A 20,157-nucleotide genomic window follows, 5' to 3' on the forward strand; every position below is an offset into this window, starting at 1 on the left:
ATGGCGTGGTCTGAAGCAGTAGGAGTGTGGATGACTTAAGTAGCAACATTAATGAAGGAGGATGCTATTCTGGTTGCACTTTATAAATAATGTATAGAGGGAACTGTGTCAGGAACTGAATATACAATGAATGATGGCTTGTTGTTTTGGAAAGGCAAGATAATGATTCCTTCGAATGAGGCATTGAAATAGAAAATTATGCATGAGTTTCATGCTTCTAAGATTAGAGGTCATGAAGGAGTCACCAAATCAGTTTCCAGGATTTGTAAACAATTTTATTGGCCCAAAATGCAGCAAGATATAAGGGATTTTGTGAGAAAGTGTATTATTTGCCAACAAGCCAAGGTAGAACAAGCATTGCCAGCTGGCTTATTACAACCACTTCCAATTCCTCAAAGAATTTGGGAGGACATTGCTATGGACTTTATTACGCATTTGCCATCTTCACATGGTTATTCTACTATCCTTGTTGTTGTTGATAGACTATCTAAATTTGCTCATTTTATACCATTAAAAGCTGAATTCACCAGCAAATCTGTGGCAAATGCCTTTATTATTAATATAGTAAAGATGCATGGCTTTCTTAAGACCATTGTTTCAGATCAAGATCGTGTTTTTATCGGTGCCAATTATTCAAAGCCTAGGGCACCACATTGGCTATGAGTTCCGCTTATCATCCTCAGTCGGATGGCCAAACGAAGGTGTTGAACAAGACACTAGAGATGTACTTGAGATGTTTTTTGTTTGATCATCCTAAAGCCTGGTTTGAGATGCTTCATTGGGCTCAATTTTGGTACAACACTTCCTTTCATCGCATCATTGGTATGTCTCCCTTTAAGGCTGTTTTTGGTAGGGATCCACCATTTGTTATTCCTTATGAATGTTTTTCGAAAGATCCAGTTTCTGTGCAAGATTCTTTGATTACTCGAGATGCTTTGTTACAACAATTGAAATCTAATCTTTTACGAGCCCAAAATTATATGAAGCAAAATGTAGATAAAAAAAAGAAGGGATTGTCAATTAGAAATTGGAGATTTGGCTTTGGTTAAATTACAGCCCTATAGACAACACTCGATTGCATTGAGAAAAAAAATCAGAAATTGGGAATGAAGTATTTTGGTCCATTTAAAGTGGTGGATCGAATTGGCACAGTGGCATATAAGTTGAAATTGCCTGAAACAGCTCGTATACATCTTGTTTTTTACATTTTTGTATTGAAGAAGTTCATTGGTAGCTCAAAGCAGCCTTATTTACCATTACCATTAACAGTGGGTGAAAGTGGTTTGATGGTTCAACCCATAGCAGTATTGGATTCAAGGGTGTTATTGAGAGACTCTTCCCAAGTGGAACAGGTGCTGATTTAGTGGGAAATTGCTGGTCCTGAGGAAGATACATGGGAGGATGTGACTTGGGTTAAGGCAAGTTATCCTCACTTCAACCTTGAGGACAAGGTTGTTTTTAAAGGGGAGGGTAATGTAACATGTGGGAAGCAGGAGGGAAAATTGGCGCGAGTCAGTTACAAAGGAAGGACATGTGGTTGATGATCCGCATGTGGGGGTCAGAAAGAGCACACACGTTAGGAGGGAGAATATAAGGTTGCGTGAATACTTATTCTAGGTCATGTTGAAGGTGAAAATTCTTCCTGATTGCTTCTTTGACCTTCCTGATATTTTCCTTCTTCACTGTACCCTTTCTGAACCTTTCTGCCCTCCTTTAATCTTCAGGTGCTACTCTGAATTGGTGATGGTATCGTTGCAGAACGTTGACTCTACGTTATTGATTCCACCTCGTTCCTTTTGTTGATACATTGTAGTTATTTCGATTTCGTTGTGAACACCGTTCCTTGTTTGTTATAAACACTATTTTCTGCAATCAATACAAATTATACGTACCATTTGACCATAACATGAGCTCCAATGGAGTTGACCTCTCTAGACTCAGAAGAAGAAAGGACACACAGCATAGGTTTGCTCAATGTCACAAAAATTACGATAAAATTTAGACGCAATTTCTTAACTGTTTTTGGTGTTGCTAAATGCTAGGTTGTTTTCCAATCAGAATTGAAGTTTTATCTCGGTAATTTATATTGATGTTTAATGTAAATCTTTGTTATGCAAATTAGAGAAATGAAATTTCAATTTCTAATTGGTGATTAGTACTAAAAGTAGCTATAAGGAAGGTATTTAAGTTTTGTCCTAAAATTCATTTCATTAATAAATGTTTTGCACAAAAGTGGAAATGTAACAACTTAAATGTTTGTCAGAGTGTGTTTGTTTGGTTGATGACTTGGGAAACCGTACCATGCGACCCTGTCTCTCTAATGCTGTGAAAATTCAGGTACATGACTATGTTTTGGGTGGAACATAAATAAGCACAGTTAAATAAGTGTGAGTTTGTGACAATTACTCTGTTTTTTGCAGGCAGAGGAATTGACCAAAGAGGATTTTAAAGGCTCCAAGGTTATTTTGGTTTTTATTTTTATTTTTTTCCTGTTACTCCCGTATGCTTCATTTGTTCTTGTAATGTTCATCTTATTCTTTCTGTCATGATAGGGATTATATTCATTGGTTTCTAGGACTGAATTAATTGTTCATGTATATTCCACCAAAACGGATCATAGGACAAGGGTGAATTTGCCTTGTATTCGGTAGTCGGTACTATACCAGCATGCTAACGCAGTTTAAGGATATGTTAACATTTCAGTGGTTGGTGTTAAGATATGCAATACTTAATTTGGAAGTTATTAAAGCAGCCATTCTTTTAGCAAAACAGGAAGGTCTTCTTGTTTCCTTGGACTTGGCCAGCTTTGAGGTATTCTACACAACTTGACATTCAGCTTTAACAACTATGATCTGAATCAACTCGCCTGCGTTACGAACTATGATATCATATTTTGTGTTTGTGCTAGCAAGTTTTTTGTGTATTAAGTATCGATATTATGGGAAATTTTCTTCTTCTACACATCAGTTGATATTTGGATAATTGCATCAGTTATGTAAATTATGTACTAGTCTGATATGGTTCTTATTTTGGCAAGATGGTTAGGAATTTCAAACAACCACTTCTGAAGATACTGGAGTCTGGGAATATAGACCTTTGCTTTGCCAATGAGGATGAGGCAACAGAGCTTCTACGGTAATTGTCTTTTTTACTTAACCCTGCTTGGTACCAAAGTATGAATTATTCCAAGTTATTCATCATTGTCTTAGTTTCACTTAATAAGTAATCTGTTGATTGTTTTTTATACATAATGTCATTTTACAATGGATTTAGGGGCGAACAAAATGCTGATCCAGTAACTGCTGTAGAATTTCTTGCCAAATACTGCCAATGGGCCGTAGTAACACTGGGTCCTAATGGATGCATTGCTAAATATGGAAACGAGGTGTGTAAATTATCTGTGAGAAATATATTTCACACCCAATTTCCATTTTTTTTAATATCTTGTACAGTTATTCTGATGTGTCTATTAGCCAAGTGGTACCGTTCGAAATTCTGAACCCTTTTGTTAATATTCCAGATGGAAACCATAATTAACTAGATCAAACAATAGATTTAATTTACCTAGTAGGAACTTGTTATGATGTTTTTTCCTTCCAATATGAGACTGAATATTAGACTAGTGAAGCTTTCCTGTTGGTATGATGTTCTCAAAATCTGCTTTAGTAACAATAGTATATAACCATTGACCAAGTCTAGTTCAGAAAATTGTTTGACATTATCTGTTGATGTGATGGTCGTGATCCAAAATCACTAGGGAAAAAATCTAGAAAGTAATTTAGTTGTGAAGCTTCTTCTTGTTGGTATAACAAACTCAAAATCTGCTTTAGTAACAATAGTATATATAACCATGGAACAAGTCTAGTGCCGAAAGTTGTTTGACAATATCAGTTTTATGTGATGATTGGGATCCAAAATCACTAAGGAAGAAATTAAAAAGTAATTTAGTTTTACATTCATGACACTTAGCAAGCAAGCATGTGAATAGTGTTGTACCCTCTTAACTAAAAAAAAGAAAAGAAAAAAGCAAGTGAATAGTGTTCTAGGATAAGTGCTAGAATGATCAAGAGCATGCTTGAAAACAAGGTGAAAATTTACTTTTGAGACAAAAGTACTTTTTTTTCAACTGCAAACCAAATATGTACTAACTCTATTCATTATTATGAATTATGTTTGTTTTAAACGACTCAGATTGCACGTGTCCCGGCAATAGGAGAAGCAAAGGCAACTGATGCAACAGGGGCAGGGGATCTTTTTGCAAGTGGATTTTTGTATGGAGTGATCAAAGGTCTGTCACTTGAAGAGTGCTGCAAAGTGGGCGCATGCAGCTATGAAGCACCGACACTGGACACAATACGGACACGGACACGTGGATACCGGACACTTATACGGACACGTGTTGGATACCGGACACAGCAAGGGACTGGAGTATTCGTGCTTCATAGGCATGCAATAGTGGGTCTGTTGTTCGCTCTCTGGCGGCGAAGTCACTTTGAAGAATTGCCACTGAATGTACAAACAAATGCAAATAAAGGATCTTCCCACGCCTGATATATCCAAATAACTAATGAATAGTCTCAGTGAAAGAAAGAAAGTTACTTGCTTCAATGTTTCCTTTTTCTTTCTTTCTTTACATTTAATCTTTTGCCACTAAATGGCAGCTATTGTTCCAGTTGTGTACTGGTTTGATTAATGAATGCAAGCAAGCCTTAACAAATTCCACGGAAGAAACACAAGTATACTTGAGCCTCGAATATATCTAAGCTTGATGCAAGTAGGATTTGTCATTCCTAGCTTAATTTTAAAACATAACAAACTCAATGGTTACTTTGATTTTCTTAGGTCCCTTCGGGATGGTTACTAGTTTTCAATTTTCTGTTTTAAAATGTAATTTTATAACAAAAACGTGGTCTGATAAAATAAAATTGGTTTTGATTTTTTAAAATTTTAAAACAGAAAACGACCTCGAATGGGCCTTTACTGTTAATTGAGAAGTGTAAAGTTTTCAAAGATAAGACTGTTGTTGGCTAACTGTTCTTCAGTAAAATCATACTTATGCCTGAGTTTATTATAAAAAGCGTGTTTGATTTAGTATTTCTTTAGATAAATAATTGATCCATTGATATTTCCGGTGGTTGGAGGAGGTGTACTGGCGAGAAAACAATCAAATGCCAATGTCATCTTGTCAGAAGAAACTTTGACCAAATTATGGATTTACAGGCATAGCTGAATATAGGACCATAGGAAAAATAAACATTAAACCAATGTACACATTTGAAAGTCAAGATTTTAAATTTCTTTTATTCATTTTTCAAGATTTGTATTCAATATTATGCATTAAATACATTTAATTAATTAGAAAGTACCTCTAATCTATTAAATATAATAAAGAATTTTCTAATAAGTTGAAAGAGTAAAAAGTAAAAATTAAATGGAAAATGTTAAAAAATTTATTTATTTATGTCTTTATAATAAAATATTTATTATTAATTCTTTAATTTTTTTAGTGACTCAAAGTGAAATATAATTTATTATTAATTATTCATTGAAAAGTCTTTATTATTGCATTAATTAATGTATTTTATATTCAACATTAAATTATTTAACACCAATTTAAATCATTGAAAAGTCTTCAAACATTTATATTTAATCTTTTACTTCATTTGTCCCACTATAATTATCGTGTAAGAAAAAAATTGTTCCAAATTAATTATAATTTTAATTTTTCAATGTAACGTTAATTATTTTTTTTCATTTATATCTCTTAAATATTAATGATGAACTACAAGATCTAAAAATTAATTAATGATAATGTAAGATTAATTTTGTAAAATTATTATTCATTTTCATTTATTTTTTGTGTAAAACAACATTGAAAGATAATTATTTTGGAATAAAGAATCGTGTCACCTTGACTATTGTCATATTTAAAATATTATAATACTAATAAAAATATTTATACTTATATTTGAAATATATTCTTTTAATGTGTTATTTATTATTGCAAATGTGTAATATTTTAAATATAATGAAATATTTATTAACTTATTTATGCTTCAATTTTTATTTTTTTACATATTAAAAATTCTTAAAAGAGACATTTGAAATTAGTTAATGAAAATAAGGAAAGTGAACAATGCATACAACTAGAGAAGAAAAAAATTAAACGGATAACCATTAAAAACAGGAAAAAAAAAGTAATCTAATTTTCTCACATTATATTTAATTAAAAAATAAAAATATGTAAAAAATAATTTTAAAATAATTTTAATATTTTTTAATTTTAATTATTTAAAGTAAATGTGTAGAGTGAAAAATTAAAGTTATATCCAAAATTCAATTAAAGAAAATTAAATTTAAAATTAATTTAATTCAATCTAAGGATTAATAAATTCTAGCTTTTTAATTTTACTTTTTCTTCACTTTATATAAATATTTAAAATTTATTAATGATTTTGTTTATTAATATCTTTTAAAATAATAGTCAAAGAACAAAATTATTTTTTTCATTAAAAACATTATATTTAATGTTTTACTAATACATACTTATTATTATTTCAATAAATGTTTTTCAACAAAAAAAAGTGTCCCTTTTGCAATTTGCATATGATACGCTCTTTTTTCAACAAAAAAAAGTGTCCCATCACGTGCATAAAATATGATGAGGAGCTTTGAACTAGTATCTGGTTTACAAGTTAATTTCTGCAAAAGTCACTTAGGAGGGATTGGTGTTGAATTCCCCCTCTTCAAAGGTATGCCTGTTTACTTAATTGTGGGTGTATGGATATTTATTTTGTTTACCTTAGAATACCAATTGGGGCAAACTCTAGGAGGTAAGAGTACATGACAACCAATAGTGAGAAATGTAGGAAAAGACTAGGAAAGTGGAGACAAAAACCTCTTTCTTTTGTTGGGAGGGTTACATTGATAAATTCGATCCTTTCTTCACTTCTTTTTATCCTTTTTTAAAATTGCGGTGGGGGTGGCACAAAAATTAGTTAAATTACAAAGGGATTTTTGTGGGGTGGGGAGGAAGGGAAGAATAAAATTGCATGAGCAAAATGAGAGGTTGCTGGCTGGTAGGCCAAAGGAGCTAGGAGGGTTGGGTATAAAAAATATTGTTAATTTCAACATTACCTTAGTTGCAAATGGAGGTGTAGGCTCATGGTGGACCGTGGCTCTTTATGGGGGCTTGTTCTTAAAACTAAATATGGGAATGTGCTTGATTCTCCAAATGTGAGGCAATCTCAGATGGAATCCATTTGGTGGGGGGATATTATGGATGTATGTGGGGTTAGGAGGGAACGATCATGGTTTAATGATAATATCACTTGGAAGGTGGGGTGATGGGAGGAGGTTATGTTTTTTGCATCATTTGTGGGTTGGAAATGAGCCATTGGGAAAAAAGTATAAAAGATTGTATTTGAATTCTACACAACAAGGTGACTTGGTGTTTGGAGTGGTGGGGTGTTGAGCATGGTTCTCTTGGGAGTGGCAACTTGATGCATAATGAGGCCGATAAAGTGTTGTGGAAAAGAGATTCAATAGGGGATTTCTCTGTCAAATTGGCATATGATTTTGTGTCATTTGATCTTTCTCTTGTTGAAAATCTTTTCTATCGACATATTTGGAAGCTTTATATTCCAAAAAATGTTGGTGAGTTCATTTGGAGATTGTCACTTGATAGATTGCCAACATGTGATAACCTGCAGCAGTGTGGAATCGTAACAGATTCTGTAATGAAATGGAAGAAAACATGGAACACTTGTTGTTTACGTGTAGATTCGCATCGTTAGTCTGGAGCCAATGCTATTCGTGGCTTGGTATTGAGACTGCACAGCACAAGGAACCACAAAAACATTTTTTTCAGCATGATTGTAGCTGTTTGGGAATGAAGGAAAACAAGGAGTGGAAATCAGTTTGGTGTGTGGTTGTCTAAACATTGTGGAACATCAGAAACAGAATCATCTTTGATGGGAAAACCTGGGATTTGGATTATGCTTTGGAGATGATCAAATACAAATCTTGGGCATTTTATTTCTCTTTTTCTGAATGATATTCAAACCCCAGGGTGTGTCTTTTGTAACAATCTACTGGTTTATCAAAGGGACAGGGTTGATTTTGTTCTAGGAGGTAATTATGAAAAAGGAGAAATGTGTCCCGTAGCTATGACTCGGGTGATAATCTATTTCCTGTGATTGTCATGTCTAGCTTATCCAAAAAAAAAATAATTTTTTCTTTTAATTTATTATTTTGGTTCAATTTAATCTTTTATTTTATTTTTTGATTTAATTTATTCTTCTAATTTTTAAAAAGAGTTCAATTTATTCATTGTAGTTTATTCTATAAAAAATGTTAACCTTGAAATTCATGTGACAAATAACATATTCTTCCCTTAGGTGGATACGCGAATACAAACTTAATGGAAATTAGACGAAAATGAATGATAAAAACCAAATTGAACCAAAAAAATAATTAAACCAATATAATGAATTAGAAAAAAAAAACTAATTTAACCAATGAATTATTAAGGAGAAACATACATTTAGTTCTTCCAACAATCAATATTACACTATTTATAAGTAAAAAAATTGTATAGAAAGATGTTGTAAGAAAATTGATTTAGAATTATTCATCGATTAATGTTGATATGGCTTGAATTAAAGAATTTGTCAACAAAATTATTTTATATCCAGTATTTTTTTGGGGTAGAGAAATAGATAGACAAAGAATATATAGTTTAACACTTTAACCATTAAAGATTTGCTTGGAAGTAAAATTTTAAAAGGATAGGAAGAGTAAGGCAAGTTTTTGTTTTAAAATTAAGAGAATTATATGATTATTAAGATTTTTATCTTTTATTTTTAAACTATCAAATTGGCCTTCTCTTCTTTCTTTCTTTTTTTTTCCCTTTAAAACTACAGTTCCAAACATGAAACATATCCCAAAGGAATAAGGGAATTGCTTGATGAACTTCAATCAACAGAATAGCTTCAATTTATTTGATATTAAAATATTAGTTCATACTCTTTTAAAAAAAAAAGTTCATACTATGGTCATGCGATGTTTCAAGCTTATCCTCTTAACACAATTTATAAAAAATTAAGTGACGAAAGATACAATACAAATGCACGATTCAATTCCATCCCGGTGTATCCTACTTTCTTCTCTTTCTCGTTACCTTCCCTTCCCTGTAAGAACCTTTAAGGGCTTCCATAAAAATCCACCTCCCTTGTTAATCCTCCCTTGAACCTCTCCCTATTATATTTGAAATAAATAAATAAATTTTCATAATTTAAGAAATTGCGTTGCACATAAAGTTATATGTTTAACAACTCTACATGGTTTAAGACTGACTTACTTTCAACAAACTTCCCATATATTATTTGTATGTAATCACAATGTAAAATTATGTAAATTTTACATTATCAATGTATAATCTTTTTTTCTTTTAAAATAATTAAATTTTTCAAGTTTAATGTTCATACATTATTATTCAACCACAAGTAATCATTGATATGACTTGATATAATGTCAATATATAACAGATTTATCATATATAATATGTTATAATTAAATAATAGTGTAAAACTATTTTATAATGTCAATATATAAACCCTTAGTCTCTAAAGAGTTTGCCCAACATTTTTTTCAGCCTGAATTTCAATTAATTGTTGTAAATCATGCATTCAAGTTCATCAAACAGCTATAAAATCGTGTACAATGATCAGACATGGATGAATTGCAAAAACAAACAGGATTAAGAAGAAAAAAAATCCATCAAAGAAATATCTTGTCCCATGGCACATGAAACCTACTCGTCTTTAGATATTGGTATTCAACACCTCTAGTGCTTAATTTTAAATTATCAGATGTCCATAGGAGAACCACCTTGGTCTACAGCAGCAGCACCACCACCTTGATCTGCAGCAGCAGCACCTGGATCTGTTGGAGCATCCTGTTCGGCTGCTGGCTGAGCTTCTTCTTCAGCTGGAGCAGCTTCTTCCTCCTTCACAATCTCAAAAGTATCAATCAACTGTTGAACAGTTTCCTGATCCAAAATGTGGAATGGCTCACCAACACCAACCACAGCAATTGTGCACACAGAACTCCTGAGTTTTTCACCTTGCAAGGACTCCCTAGTTGCAATAAGTGCATCTTTGATCAGATCTTCTCGTGAAGAGCCCACAAAATTCTCAAACCTGCGTTCCAAATATGTCTTTGCAGCTTGAGAGCGAGACCCAATAGCAAAAGCCTGATATTCAAAATAGTTTCCACTGGGACAGTTGTAATAGAGGTGAGCTCCCGATTCATCTAATCCAGCTACCAGGAGTCCAACTCCATAAGGCCGTTTCCATGACCGCTGGGTGCAAACCTGCAACTCAAAATTGCATCAAAAATAGTGATGAGAATGAGATCTTTTAGGTTCTAATAAAATTTGCAGATAATTCTTTCTTGCTATTCTCTTTTGCCACATAATTCTGCAGATACAAGCAAACGCATTGCCTCCCATACCCCATTCATTCGACTTTCTACAACTAAAACTCAAGTATAACTGTATATCATAAAATAATGTAAATTAGCTAATCCAATATTTTGTTCATTGTGAACTGAACATATCAGTTTCCAATAACTATATTAAAGAACCTAAATGAAGTAAAAGAGGCAGAGGGTTACTACTCCTAAAAATGTTGTTCAGCATACTCTCTATCTCTATCTACTGAAAGATCCATCAACCCCAGCAAGAAAAATTTGGGTCAAAAATGCATTTTTTTATTTCTTTAATGAACTCAAACCATATGATAACTTCAACCTTACTCACTAGGAATTTGACAAGCAAGCTACATTGACTTTAACATAATAATCTATGTTCCACTTCACTTCGTGATATCAGCATAGATTTGCATGATGTAACAACCACGACACAGATACATAACTTGGGAAGATGTAAACATAAATATTATCATCCTTCAGGATTTCCTCTCACAGTAAACAGAAACCTTGGCAGTGCTATGAACTATTCAAATTTCAAACAGATATTGGACCCAAGGCCTCTCCCACAATCACCACAATAGAGGAAGCACATTTATTTAATATATATCAATCTTGTAGCAGCTCATAGCAGCCAGCTATGAAGATGCTATAGTAAGATTACAGGAAGTGGGTTAAATTATAATACAAACTAAATAATTTATACTACACATATAAATACTCAAACAGAAAAAGAAACCAAAATTATGGAAATTCATGATAAACATATTAGTCCTGTAAAGTGAAGGAACAGGGATAACTTTTGATGGAATGGTCAAGGAAGAAGGGTTTCAAATCCTACTATGTTCCTAGAGCAAAAAATGCATTTGAAAACAGAGGAGAAACCACAGTTTTACCCAAAAAAAAATCCTAAAGAACGTTGTTTCAGGGGCAAAAATGGGGGGTTTTGAAGCTGATATCATGGTAGCACTACTATAGTATGTGAAAAGACGCTATTCCAGCTGCAACGATCCCAATTGAAAACCGCTCAGCTGTTTGAATTCTGTAGCAGCCTAGGATCACTTCACTTCACTACTATGCTATATCGCCACTATATCGTCCTATGTCTAACTCACTACAATGCTCAGTAAATCATATGGATACCCAACATCTTCTCTAATACAAGAACATCCTCAAAACCTTGAAAGAATAGAAATTCAGCACACATTAGAGAATGAAAACACATATTCAAACATTCGCTAGTGTATTTAACAACTCAGTTGCAATGCCCGTACAAAGAACCAAAACTGATCTGTAGCACATCAAAAAGTTTTTAAAAATGTTCCGCAACCAATAGCAGCCTTAACATCCGGGCTTTTTAAGTCTTCCTGACTGCAATTGCAGCCACATCAACTGGATTTGTCCGCAATTGTTCCCAATAGTAAACCCTACCACAACCACAATTTTAAATCGCAGTCGCAGCTCTGTTGAGTTCCTCGATATCACAGAATTTCACATACAAATGCAGTCACAAACAATTGCACTCAAACACCCCAAAAACCTTGACGTTGTTGTGACGGACATTTTTCAAAACCTTACATAAAAAAAATCAATTATCACAACTAAACTCAAATCAATCGGTCTACACCTGTTGTGATTTGAAATTCGTGGAGCAGCAAAAAAATTAAACTCACATTTTCATAATTCATTTCAAAAATTGAACAAACAAACCAGACCAGTTCGATCACATAAACCAAAAATCGAAATTTTAACAAAAGTGCAGGCGACGACTAATTATTATTATTATTATTAGGAGATATAAGGTTGGTCTAGTGGTGGTGGTGAAGGGAGAGTTCGCGCATCCGCGGCTAATAAAAACTAACATTTGTCGATCAGCAAAAAAAAATATTATTATTATTTTGACAAAACCCTAGGCGGAAGAAAATAGAGTGAGTTGATTGAGGAAGAGCGGTGACCTGAGCCTTATCGGCGAGCTGAACGACGAGTCTCCCTACGGGGAGCGGTGACTCGTAGGTGTAGTTATAGTTGATGCACTCGGATCGCATGTAGCGGGAGAGGACGCGGCCGTCGGCGGTGAGGCCGGCGATGGCGACGCCGATGTGGTTGTCGACCTTGAAGATCTTCTTCTGGTGCGATGAAAGTTCGGAGTTAGCCTTGTTGACGCATGCGAGGACCACGTGGGTCTTGGATCGGAGCCCTATCGCAGCCGAGCCCTGCTTCACCGCCTCCATCGCGTACTCCACCTGGAACAGCCTCCCCGCCGGGCTCCATGTCGTCACGTCCGTGTCATACTGGTTTCTGAACATTTTCACGATTCAAACACCAAACACCAAAACCCTCTATTTCTTCTTCTTCACTCTCTATATTTCACCTCTTTTTCTTCTTCCTCGAGAACTCTCTCTCTCCCTATGCCTTCAGTGTTGGACAAGTAAGGGGGATGCTAGGTGCACCTAGCATTATTGCTTGTTGGTGCACCTGGCACTTAAGCGGAAAATACTTAAATATCCCTGCCAATTTTTAAAAAAAAGTAGTGCAAATTTCTTCCACACTTGGATTGTTTGTCTTCTTTTTCCTTCCGTGACCTCAGTTGGTGTTCTTCTTCCTTTTGCGCGTGGTTCTTGCTTTCGCGACCTCAACTGTTCCCAGCGACGTGGTTCTTGCTTTTTCACCATTGTTGGCCGCGTGGTGGTGGTGCTCTTCATGTGGGCTTTGCGTGTTCTTCTTCTGGTTGTGTTGCTCCATCCACGTCGAGGCAAGCGCATTATCCCTTTTGTGTTCGTGCTTCCATTTTTGATTTTGTAGTGTACTTCGTAGGATAGTATTGATCTGCATAGGGATTTATGTCATTTGTAGTTGGGATAGGTTAGGATTAAGATGATCCGCAGTAGGAGATAGTTGATCCGTAAGTAGTTTTGCTGGCAACCAGGTTACGGATCAAGTTGATTCGTTGATCTGTAAGGCTTCTACGGATCAAGTTGATCCGTAGAAGTAAAATCAACATACAGATCAAATTGATCTGTTGACTTACGGACCACCTCACGCACACCCAACATAAATGCGTACCTCATATGCCGTCAACGACGAACTAACCACCGCAACAATGAACACTGACACCTTCACCTTCATCGAACCTAACTGATCGCAAGGAAATGAAGAAAATACGGCGAAGCACTGCACACCGAAGAAAGAAAACGAAGAAGAAGAACTGCACAAAAATGGCTGGTGCTGCTTTTAAAAAATAAAACAACTTTTAAAATGAGAAAGAAGGCGCCGGGGCAGTTTTGGTATTTTTAAAAAATACTGGGTGCACCTAGCACCATCCGACAAGTAACTAAGTCATGTTTGACTGTTTAGTCCACTAACCCAATGGGCTCACACACTATGGATCGGCTTCTATTTAAACCTCCCTTCTTACTTTTCATGTCTGTCTATTTAAAAAAAAAAACAAAATTGACAAAAATATATTTGACAGAAAGTAATTTTAAAAATATAAGCCTTCATGGTCAAGCAATGGAAACTCATCTTGCAGCATGTCTACCCCGATGGCAATAAATGTGCGGATTGGCTTGCTCGTCGAGGTTCTTCATCTATTCAAATAAGAAGTAAGAACTAAGTGGAGTGCCTGCCCTCCTCAAATGAGGGATTTATTGTTAGTTGATTCTCTCAGCATCTTCTCTTGCATATTGTAGTTGTTGCCTTTTGTTCCTTTTCTTTTCCCACTGATAAAAAATATAATTTATATAAGAGAAACTAGTTTTTATAGTGTATTAAAAAAATTAAAATTACATTATAGAAATTATTTTTCTTAATATAAATATAATTTTTTCATATTACTGAAAGTCTGAAACTAGTTTCTATAAGATGAGAGAAAAGTGGGGAAAAAAGATCAAGATGGATTTAAGGAGAAGAAAATAAGAAGGAAGGGTGAGGGGAAAAGGTCAGAGAAAGAAAGGGAAGAGTACAAGAAAGGAAAATGTGGGCTTTGGAGGGGAAGGTGGGGGTAATTTTGGGATTTCAGAAAGTAAAAAAATATGAGGTTTAAAAAGTAAAATGGGAGATATAGATAGCATTACCCTAAAGATTGGTGGTCGAATTTTGAGGCAAACCTCACTTTTTTTTCTTTTATTATTAATTATTATAATAATTATTATATATGCCACAATTAAAAAATTTTGCGGTAATTTTTTAAATTTCCATAATTAAGACAATTTTTTAAATTTCCATAATTAAGACGATTTTGTGGAGTTTTTCCTTTAATTGTGGCAATTTTTCTATGAGAAGGCATAATTTGCAATATTGTGTTAATTTAGAGGGAAAACTCAACAATAAAAAATTGAGGGACAAAATTTATGAGATTGTGAAACTTTTGGGGGAGGGAACAAAAAGTTTAATTAAGCAAAAAATTAATCAATATTTTAAAAGGCCAAATGACCTATTTGTTTCATGTGTTTTTATTCAATTTGATCTTTTATTTTTTAAGATATTAGAATAATTTTTTGTGAGCTTTTTTACTCCTTACATTTTAGGAACTAAAAATAAATTGACAATTAAAACTTACAAGTCATAGTCCTGTAAGTTTTTTCTTTAAATTATGACTTTTTTTATTAAAAAATTGATACAGTAAAAGCCCAAATTTAAACCCTCTAGAGAAAGAAACATCAGCAATATCGACATGATCAGCCATACCGACTACCATGTTTATCAGTGAGTAGGTATTATGACTTTTTAAAATGGTAATTAAACCTTAAAAATCTCTTAATTTTTTTTATCATTGATTCATAGTTGTATGACTTTTTTATTTTTTATTCTATAATTTAATTTAATTTTCTTCTAAAATTTATTTTCAAGTAAACAAACATTATTTTAAAACCAATTTTGACAAAACAACATACGTTGGATTACGTGAAGAGGATTTTGTCTCGAACAATTAATCCCTCTTTCAAAGGATATTCTAAAAAAAGCTAATTTTATCACGGGAAATAACTTTATCACAAAAAATAATTGCTTACGCAGTCGATTTTAATATTTTGATACGATATTTATATAAATGTGTAGTAACAATTGAGGGGGAAAACAATTAACTGTTACTTAATATTGCTTTTATGATAAATGCATCTAACTTAAAGTAAAACAACAACTTAATATGTATTTAGATATGATTAATTAATTTTAGTGGAATGTATAAACAGTTTATTCTTCTTAATACACTACATTAGTGCAAACAGTTTGGGGGAATGTACAGACAGTTTATTATTCTTAATTACTAATATGAAAAATTACAAGCTTACTTTTTAGTTAACATTCATTCATTTTTATTTCTAACAATTAATTACTAACTTTTCTGGGGGAATGTACAAACATTGTATTGTTATTAAGATAATCTATTTATAATATACAAAAATTGAATTTTGGTTCTACAAACAGGTAAGACTTTTGATATTGTTGATTTTTATTTTCACTATTGTGATATATTTATTTTGCTGATGGATAGATTTTTCCGTTTAAAAAATAATTCTGTTAAAAAATATTCAAAAGATAGATACAAAAATATAAAAAGATAATAGACACGGTAAAAGCACAATATAACTTGGAAAGAAGAAGGAGATTAATAAAGAGGTACATCCAAATGATGGTATGTAAACAATTTATATTTCTTCATATGCAAATTGTAATTTGTATCAAATTCAAATTCAAATTAGTAATTGGAATTTAAATTCAAATCTAATAGACATAAGTGTTTGATTTATGTCCTCTTATTTAATATTGACATTTTATAAGTCGGAAACCAAAAGCACAAACACACACGCACACACTTGTGTGAAAGTTGAACTATTAGTGTTTTATATAATTTTAAGTGAAAGTGAACTTTTGTTAGGTTTAATTAATAAGGTTGATGAATTTGTGTCTTTCGAAACATTCCTTTATTTAAATAATCACATTGTCTCACTTTAGAGATACATGTGACATTTTAAAATATATTGTTAGTCTTTGGTTGACAACAACAAAACATGGTCCTCGAGAAAAATAAGCATAAGAGTCAAAGGTATAACTCAAGGCTTCATATCAACATTTGAACGTGTATCACCCAGAAAATTAAAATACGCTAATTTTAACAAATAAAGTCATTATATATTTTTGTTAATTTATTTATCTCCATATTTGTTAATGTATACACATGCTTATTATATATGTTGCTTCATGAAATTTTATTTCACCTCCAGGAGTTCAAGGAGTTGGTTATGAATATCACAATTTTTTCTCAATATTAAGATAATTGACCAACGTGACAAAGGTTTCATAAATTCTAATAATAGGTCCAAATGTAGTAACACACCTTTGTCTCTTCCAACGATATTATACAATCATGGTTACTTAAGATCCGCCTTCCTCTTTTAGAAAAGAATGCTCTTAATACAAACTTGCAACTACAATCTATAAGGGCTTTTTTTCTAACTCAACTTTATAGTTAAACAATGTGTTTCACAATTTATGAATAAATTTTAACTTAAATAAGATATGCTTAATTGTTCATTGCCTACGGGTAAAAAAAAAAGACTCCTAGGAGTTGGTTATAAATATCATAATCTTTTTCCAATATTAAGATAATTGATCAACGTGACAGAGATTTTGGAGATGTTTGACCATTTGGTTAGCCAACGACAAAAGCATAAAGAGGGAGAGTAGTTGTGAGAATAATTTGATGGAACACCTGTTTCAAGTAATTAATCTTCTCTCATCTTGTAACTATTTGATATAGTTTAAATTATTCTTTTTTAAAAATAATACAAATAAATTATTTATTTAACTATAGTGAGCAACTGAGTGTTAATTTTTTATCCCCTATTTTCATAGAAAGGTAATGTGCATTATATTATATTTTACCATGACAACCTAACCATGATTAGCATGACACAAAAATTGCATAAATGTTACTTTTAAATGAATATACAATATCATGGGTGTGCTTGCTAACATTATCTAATTTTAATATTTTGGCATGATACTTCATGAGTGGCTGATATTCAACAGTTGGTTTAGCCTATTGGTCTTTTATTACTATGGCAAAAATGAACTTATGATTATTTTGTAACTTTAGGAATATATGCTATGTCAAAGGTGAATTTATGATTATTTTGTAACGTTGTCTATAATTTAATTTGGACTCAAACATGCACTATAATTGATTAGTGTGTAACGAAAGTGTGTAGGAGTTACTTTGTTTATAATTAGTATTAATACTATCATAACATTAGACCATGTTTGATCATGTTGTATGCAACTTAGTATTCATGCTCCTTCTCTTTTCTTTTTGTTTTTGTTCTAACAAAATACATATATGAAAACTAAAGCATTTTCCCATGCATCCACCACCATGGTTATCAAGTTAATCACCTAGAATAGCCTGGACTTTGGCTTAAGCTCCTACTGTAACTTCTGCTTATGCTATAACTCCTACTTCTATTGTGGCTTCTTGATGCATAAGGTGATCTAGAGTATGATTGCTCCCTATACTTTCTATCCTTTGGTGAGATTGACATGAATCATAATAAAGGTGAGTATAAACACTATAGATCATCAAAAATGAAATTTTAGCTAATGTAATAACAAACCTGTAATTTTAGCTAATGTAGATCATCCCTATACTTTGTCTTGTAGGACAATAGTCTTGATTAGGTATCACCCAAAAACTTAAAATACATTAATTTTAACAAATAAATTCATTATATATTTTTGTTAATTTATTTATCTCCATATTTGTTAATGTATACACATGCTTATTACATATGTTGCTTCATGAAATTCCATTTCACCTCCTTAATTCCATAAATTCTAATAATAGGTCCAAATGTAGCAACACAATTTTACATCTTCCAACAAATCAAAAGGTGCATCTTTATCATTTGATGAAGAAGTTTATGAAATCTCACAAACCCATTTAAGAAAAAAGGCAAATAAAGAAGATGACACAACTCAAAGTCCAAAGCTACAACTATCCAAGTCAAAAGATGCATCTTCATCATCAAAAGAAAAAGAAAGTCCATTAAAAAAAAATGTGGAAAAAAAATCAGTCATAAGCAAATTAAAAGCTCCAAGCCACAAGCATCCAAGAAGTCAAAAAATACATCTTCATCATCAAATGAAGTTTATTCAATCTTAGAAAGTTCATTAAGGAGAAAGGCGAATAAACAAACTGTTCTAACATCCTCTGATGATAAAGAGTCAATCTTATTTCAAAGTTTAAAAAGAAGTACATCAAAGAAAACAAAATTCAACAATAGGTCACCAGCAAAAAAAAATAAATACAAAAAGTCTATTTAAACAAATAATTTTTAGAGTTTTATTAGCATAATTTTTATGTATTTTAATATTATGGTTGACTATTTTCCTTTCATTATATATATTTCACATTATGTGTTTTAACATTATGTATTTTATTATGTCAATTTCACTTTATTTTTATAATATTTATGCATAACATTTAATTTTACATTCACATTACTCAGCTTTAGTTGAGTGGTCATACTCCAATTTTAAATTATTTTTTTTTATAAATATATGGATAAATAAAAATTATCTTAATTTATACATAATTTTTTTAAACTCATTTAACCGTCAATGATATAAAATATGATTAATAATTATATTTTTAATTTTTTTATGAATCAAATTATTTATTTAAATATTTTTTAAATTATTTATAATCCGGTGCATCGGGCGGATATATGTCTAGGTAAGTTAAGATGGGAAGGCTTCTTTCTTCACGGTCATGCACAGTGAAAGATTTGTCTTTTGAGAAAGTGAGGAAAACAGAGATTTTGCTTTTGACAATAATTAACGTTATTTTGATGGGTCCGCGCATTAATGTATGTTTTTATGACCTTCATATTTTAAGGAGTCAAGTTTGAATCTGGAGACCCAATTAATTAACAAGCCATCCATAATCATACTTAGTTTTATTCTCATGGCTTTGCGATCATGTTCCTCTTCCTTGAGCTACGATGTGTTCCTCAGCTTCAGAGGGGAAGACACACACTATGGTTTCACTGGCAATCTCTACAAAGCTCTTGATGACAGAGGAATCCACTCTTTCATTGACGATGAGGAGCTTCAGAGAGGAGACGAAATAACACCTGCACTTCCCAAGGCAATTCAAGAGTCCAGAATTGCCATCATTGTCCTCTCTAAAAACTATGCTTCTTCCTCCTTTTGCTTAGATGAACTTGCCACCATCCTTCACTGCGCTCAGAAGAAAGGGTTGTTGGTTATACCGGTCTTTTATAACGTCGATCCTTCTGATGCCAGACACCACAAAGGTAGTTATTGAGAAGCATTGGCAAAGCTTGAACGGAGGTTCCAGCATGACCCAGAGAAGTTGCAGAAATGGATTTTGTCTCGAACAATTAATCCCTCCTTCAAAGGATATTCTAAAAAAAGCTAATTTTATCACTGGAACATACGTTGTGAGCCATTGAAGTTTGACAAGTGCAAATTTTTAACACAGATACATGACGTATCTGATCTCCCAAATTTGGAGGAACTTTCATTTGAACGATGTGACAATTTAATTACAGTTCACGACTCAATTGTTTTTCTGAATAAACTTTTAATATCAAGTGCAGAAGGTTGCAGCTAGTTGAGGACATTTCCACCTCTCAACTTGACCTC

At 32.7% G+C, this 20,157-nt stretch overlaps 3 protein-coding genes across 3 annotated transcripts; 2 read left to right on the forward strand and 1 right to left on the reverse strand.

The window, feature by feature from the left end:
- The first annotated feature begins 1,106 nt into the window (after positions 1–1,106).
- On the forward strand, positions 1,107–4,717 carry LOC100792076 (uncharacterized). The gene is made up of 7 exons (XM_041005490.1): positions 1,107–1,352; positions 2,043–2,076; positions 2,401–2,459; positions 2,704–2,811; positions 3,038–3,135; positions 3,274–3,385; positions 4,192–4,717. The coding sequence occupies exons 1-7, from the start codon at positions 1,107–1,109 to the stop codon at positions 4,549–4,551; spliced, it is 1,017 nt and encodes a 338-aa protein (XP_040861424.1). The 3' UTR covers positions 4,552–4,717.
- Positions 4,718–9,760: 5,043 nt separating this feature from the next.
- On the reverse strand, positions 9,761–13,125 carry LOC100819051 (proteasome subunit alpha type-1-B). Its single transcript, XM_003534024.4, has 2 exons — positions 12,447–13,125; positions 9,761–10,375 (listed from the first exon to the last, which is right to left on the reverse strand). Exons 1-2 carry the CDS (start codon positions 12,795–12,797, stop codon positions 9,869–9,871), a joined length of 858 nt encoding a protein of 285 aa, XP_003534072.1. The 5' UTR covers positions 12,798–13,125; the 3' UTR covers positions 9,761–9,868.
- A 6,328-nt stretch (positions 13,126–19,453) lies between these two features.
- LOC121172849 (TMV resistance protein N-like) lies at positions 19,454–19,816 on the forward strand. The gene has a single exon (XM_041005491.1). It carries the CDS (start codon positions 19,454–19,456, stop codon positions 19,814–19,816), a length of 363 nt encoding a protein of 120 aa, XP_040861425.1.
- Positions 19,817–20,157: the final 341 nt, after the last annotated feature.

Source organism: Glycine max, chromosome 9, assembly GCF_000004515.6.
Source record: "Glycine max cultivar Williams 82 chromosome 9, Glycine_max_v4.0, whole genome shotgun sequence".
Lineage (NCBI taxonomy): Eukaryota > Viridiplantae > Streptophyta > Magnoliopsida > Fabales > Fabaceae > Glycine > Glycine max.

Excerpts from the sequence above, each read along its gene's own strand:
- LOC121172849 (XM_041005491.1), top strand. The coding sequence starts at position 19,454 with ATGGCTTTGCGATCATGTTCCTCTTCCTTGAGCTACGATGTGTTCCTC.
- LOC100819051 (XM_003534024.4), bottom strand. The coding sequence starts at position 12,797 with ATGTTCAGAAACCAGTATGACACGGACGTGACGACATGGAGCCCGGCG. Across the intron at positions 10,376-12,446 it reads AGCTCGCCGATAAGGCTCAG|GTTTGCACCCAGCGGTCATG; the intron begins GTCACCGCTCTT and ends TTTGAGTTGCAG.
- LOC100792076 (XM_041005490.1), top strand. The coding sequence starts at position 1,107 with ATGAAGTATTTTGGTCCATTTAAAGTGGTGGATCGAATTGGCACAGTG. Across the intron at positions 2,460-2,703 it reads AGGATTTTAAAGGCTCCAAG|TGGTTGGTGTTAAGATATGC; the intron begins GTTATTTTGGTT and ends TTAACATTTCAG. Across the intron at positions 3,136-3,273 it reads GAGGCAACAGAGCTTCTACG|GGGCGAACAAAATGCTGATC; the intron begins GTAATTGTCTTT and ends CAATGGATTTAG.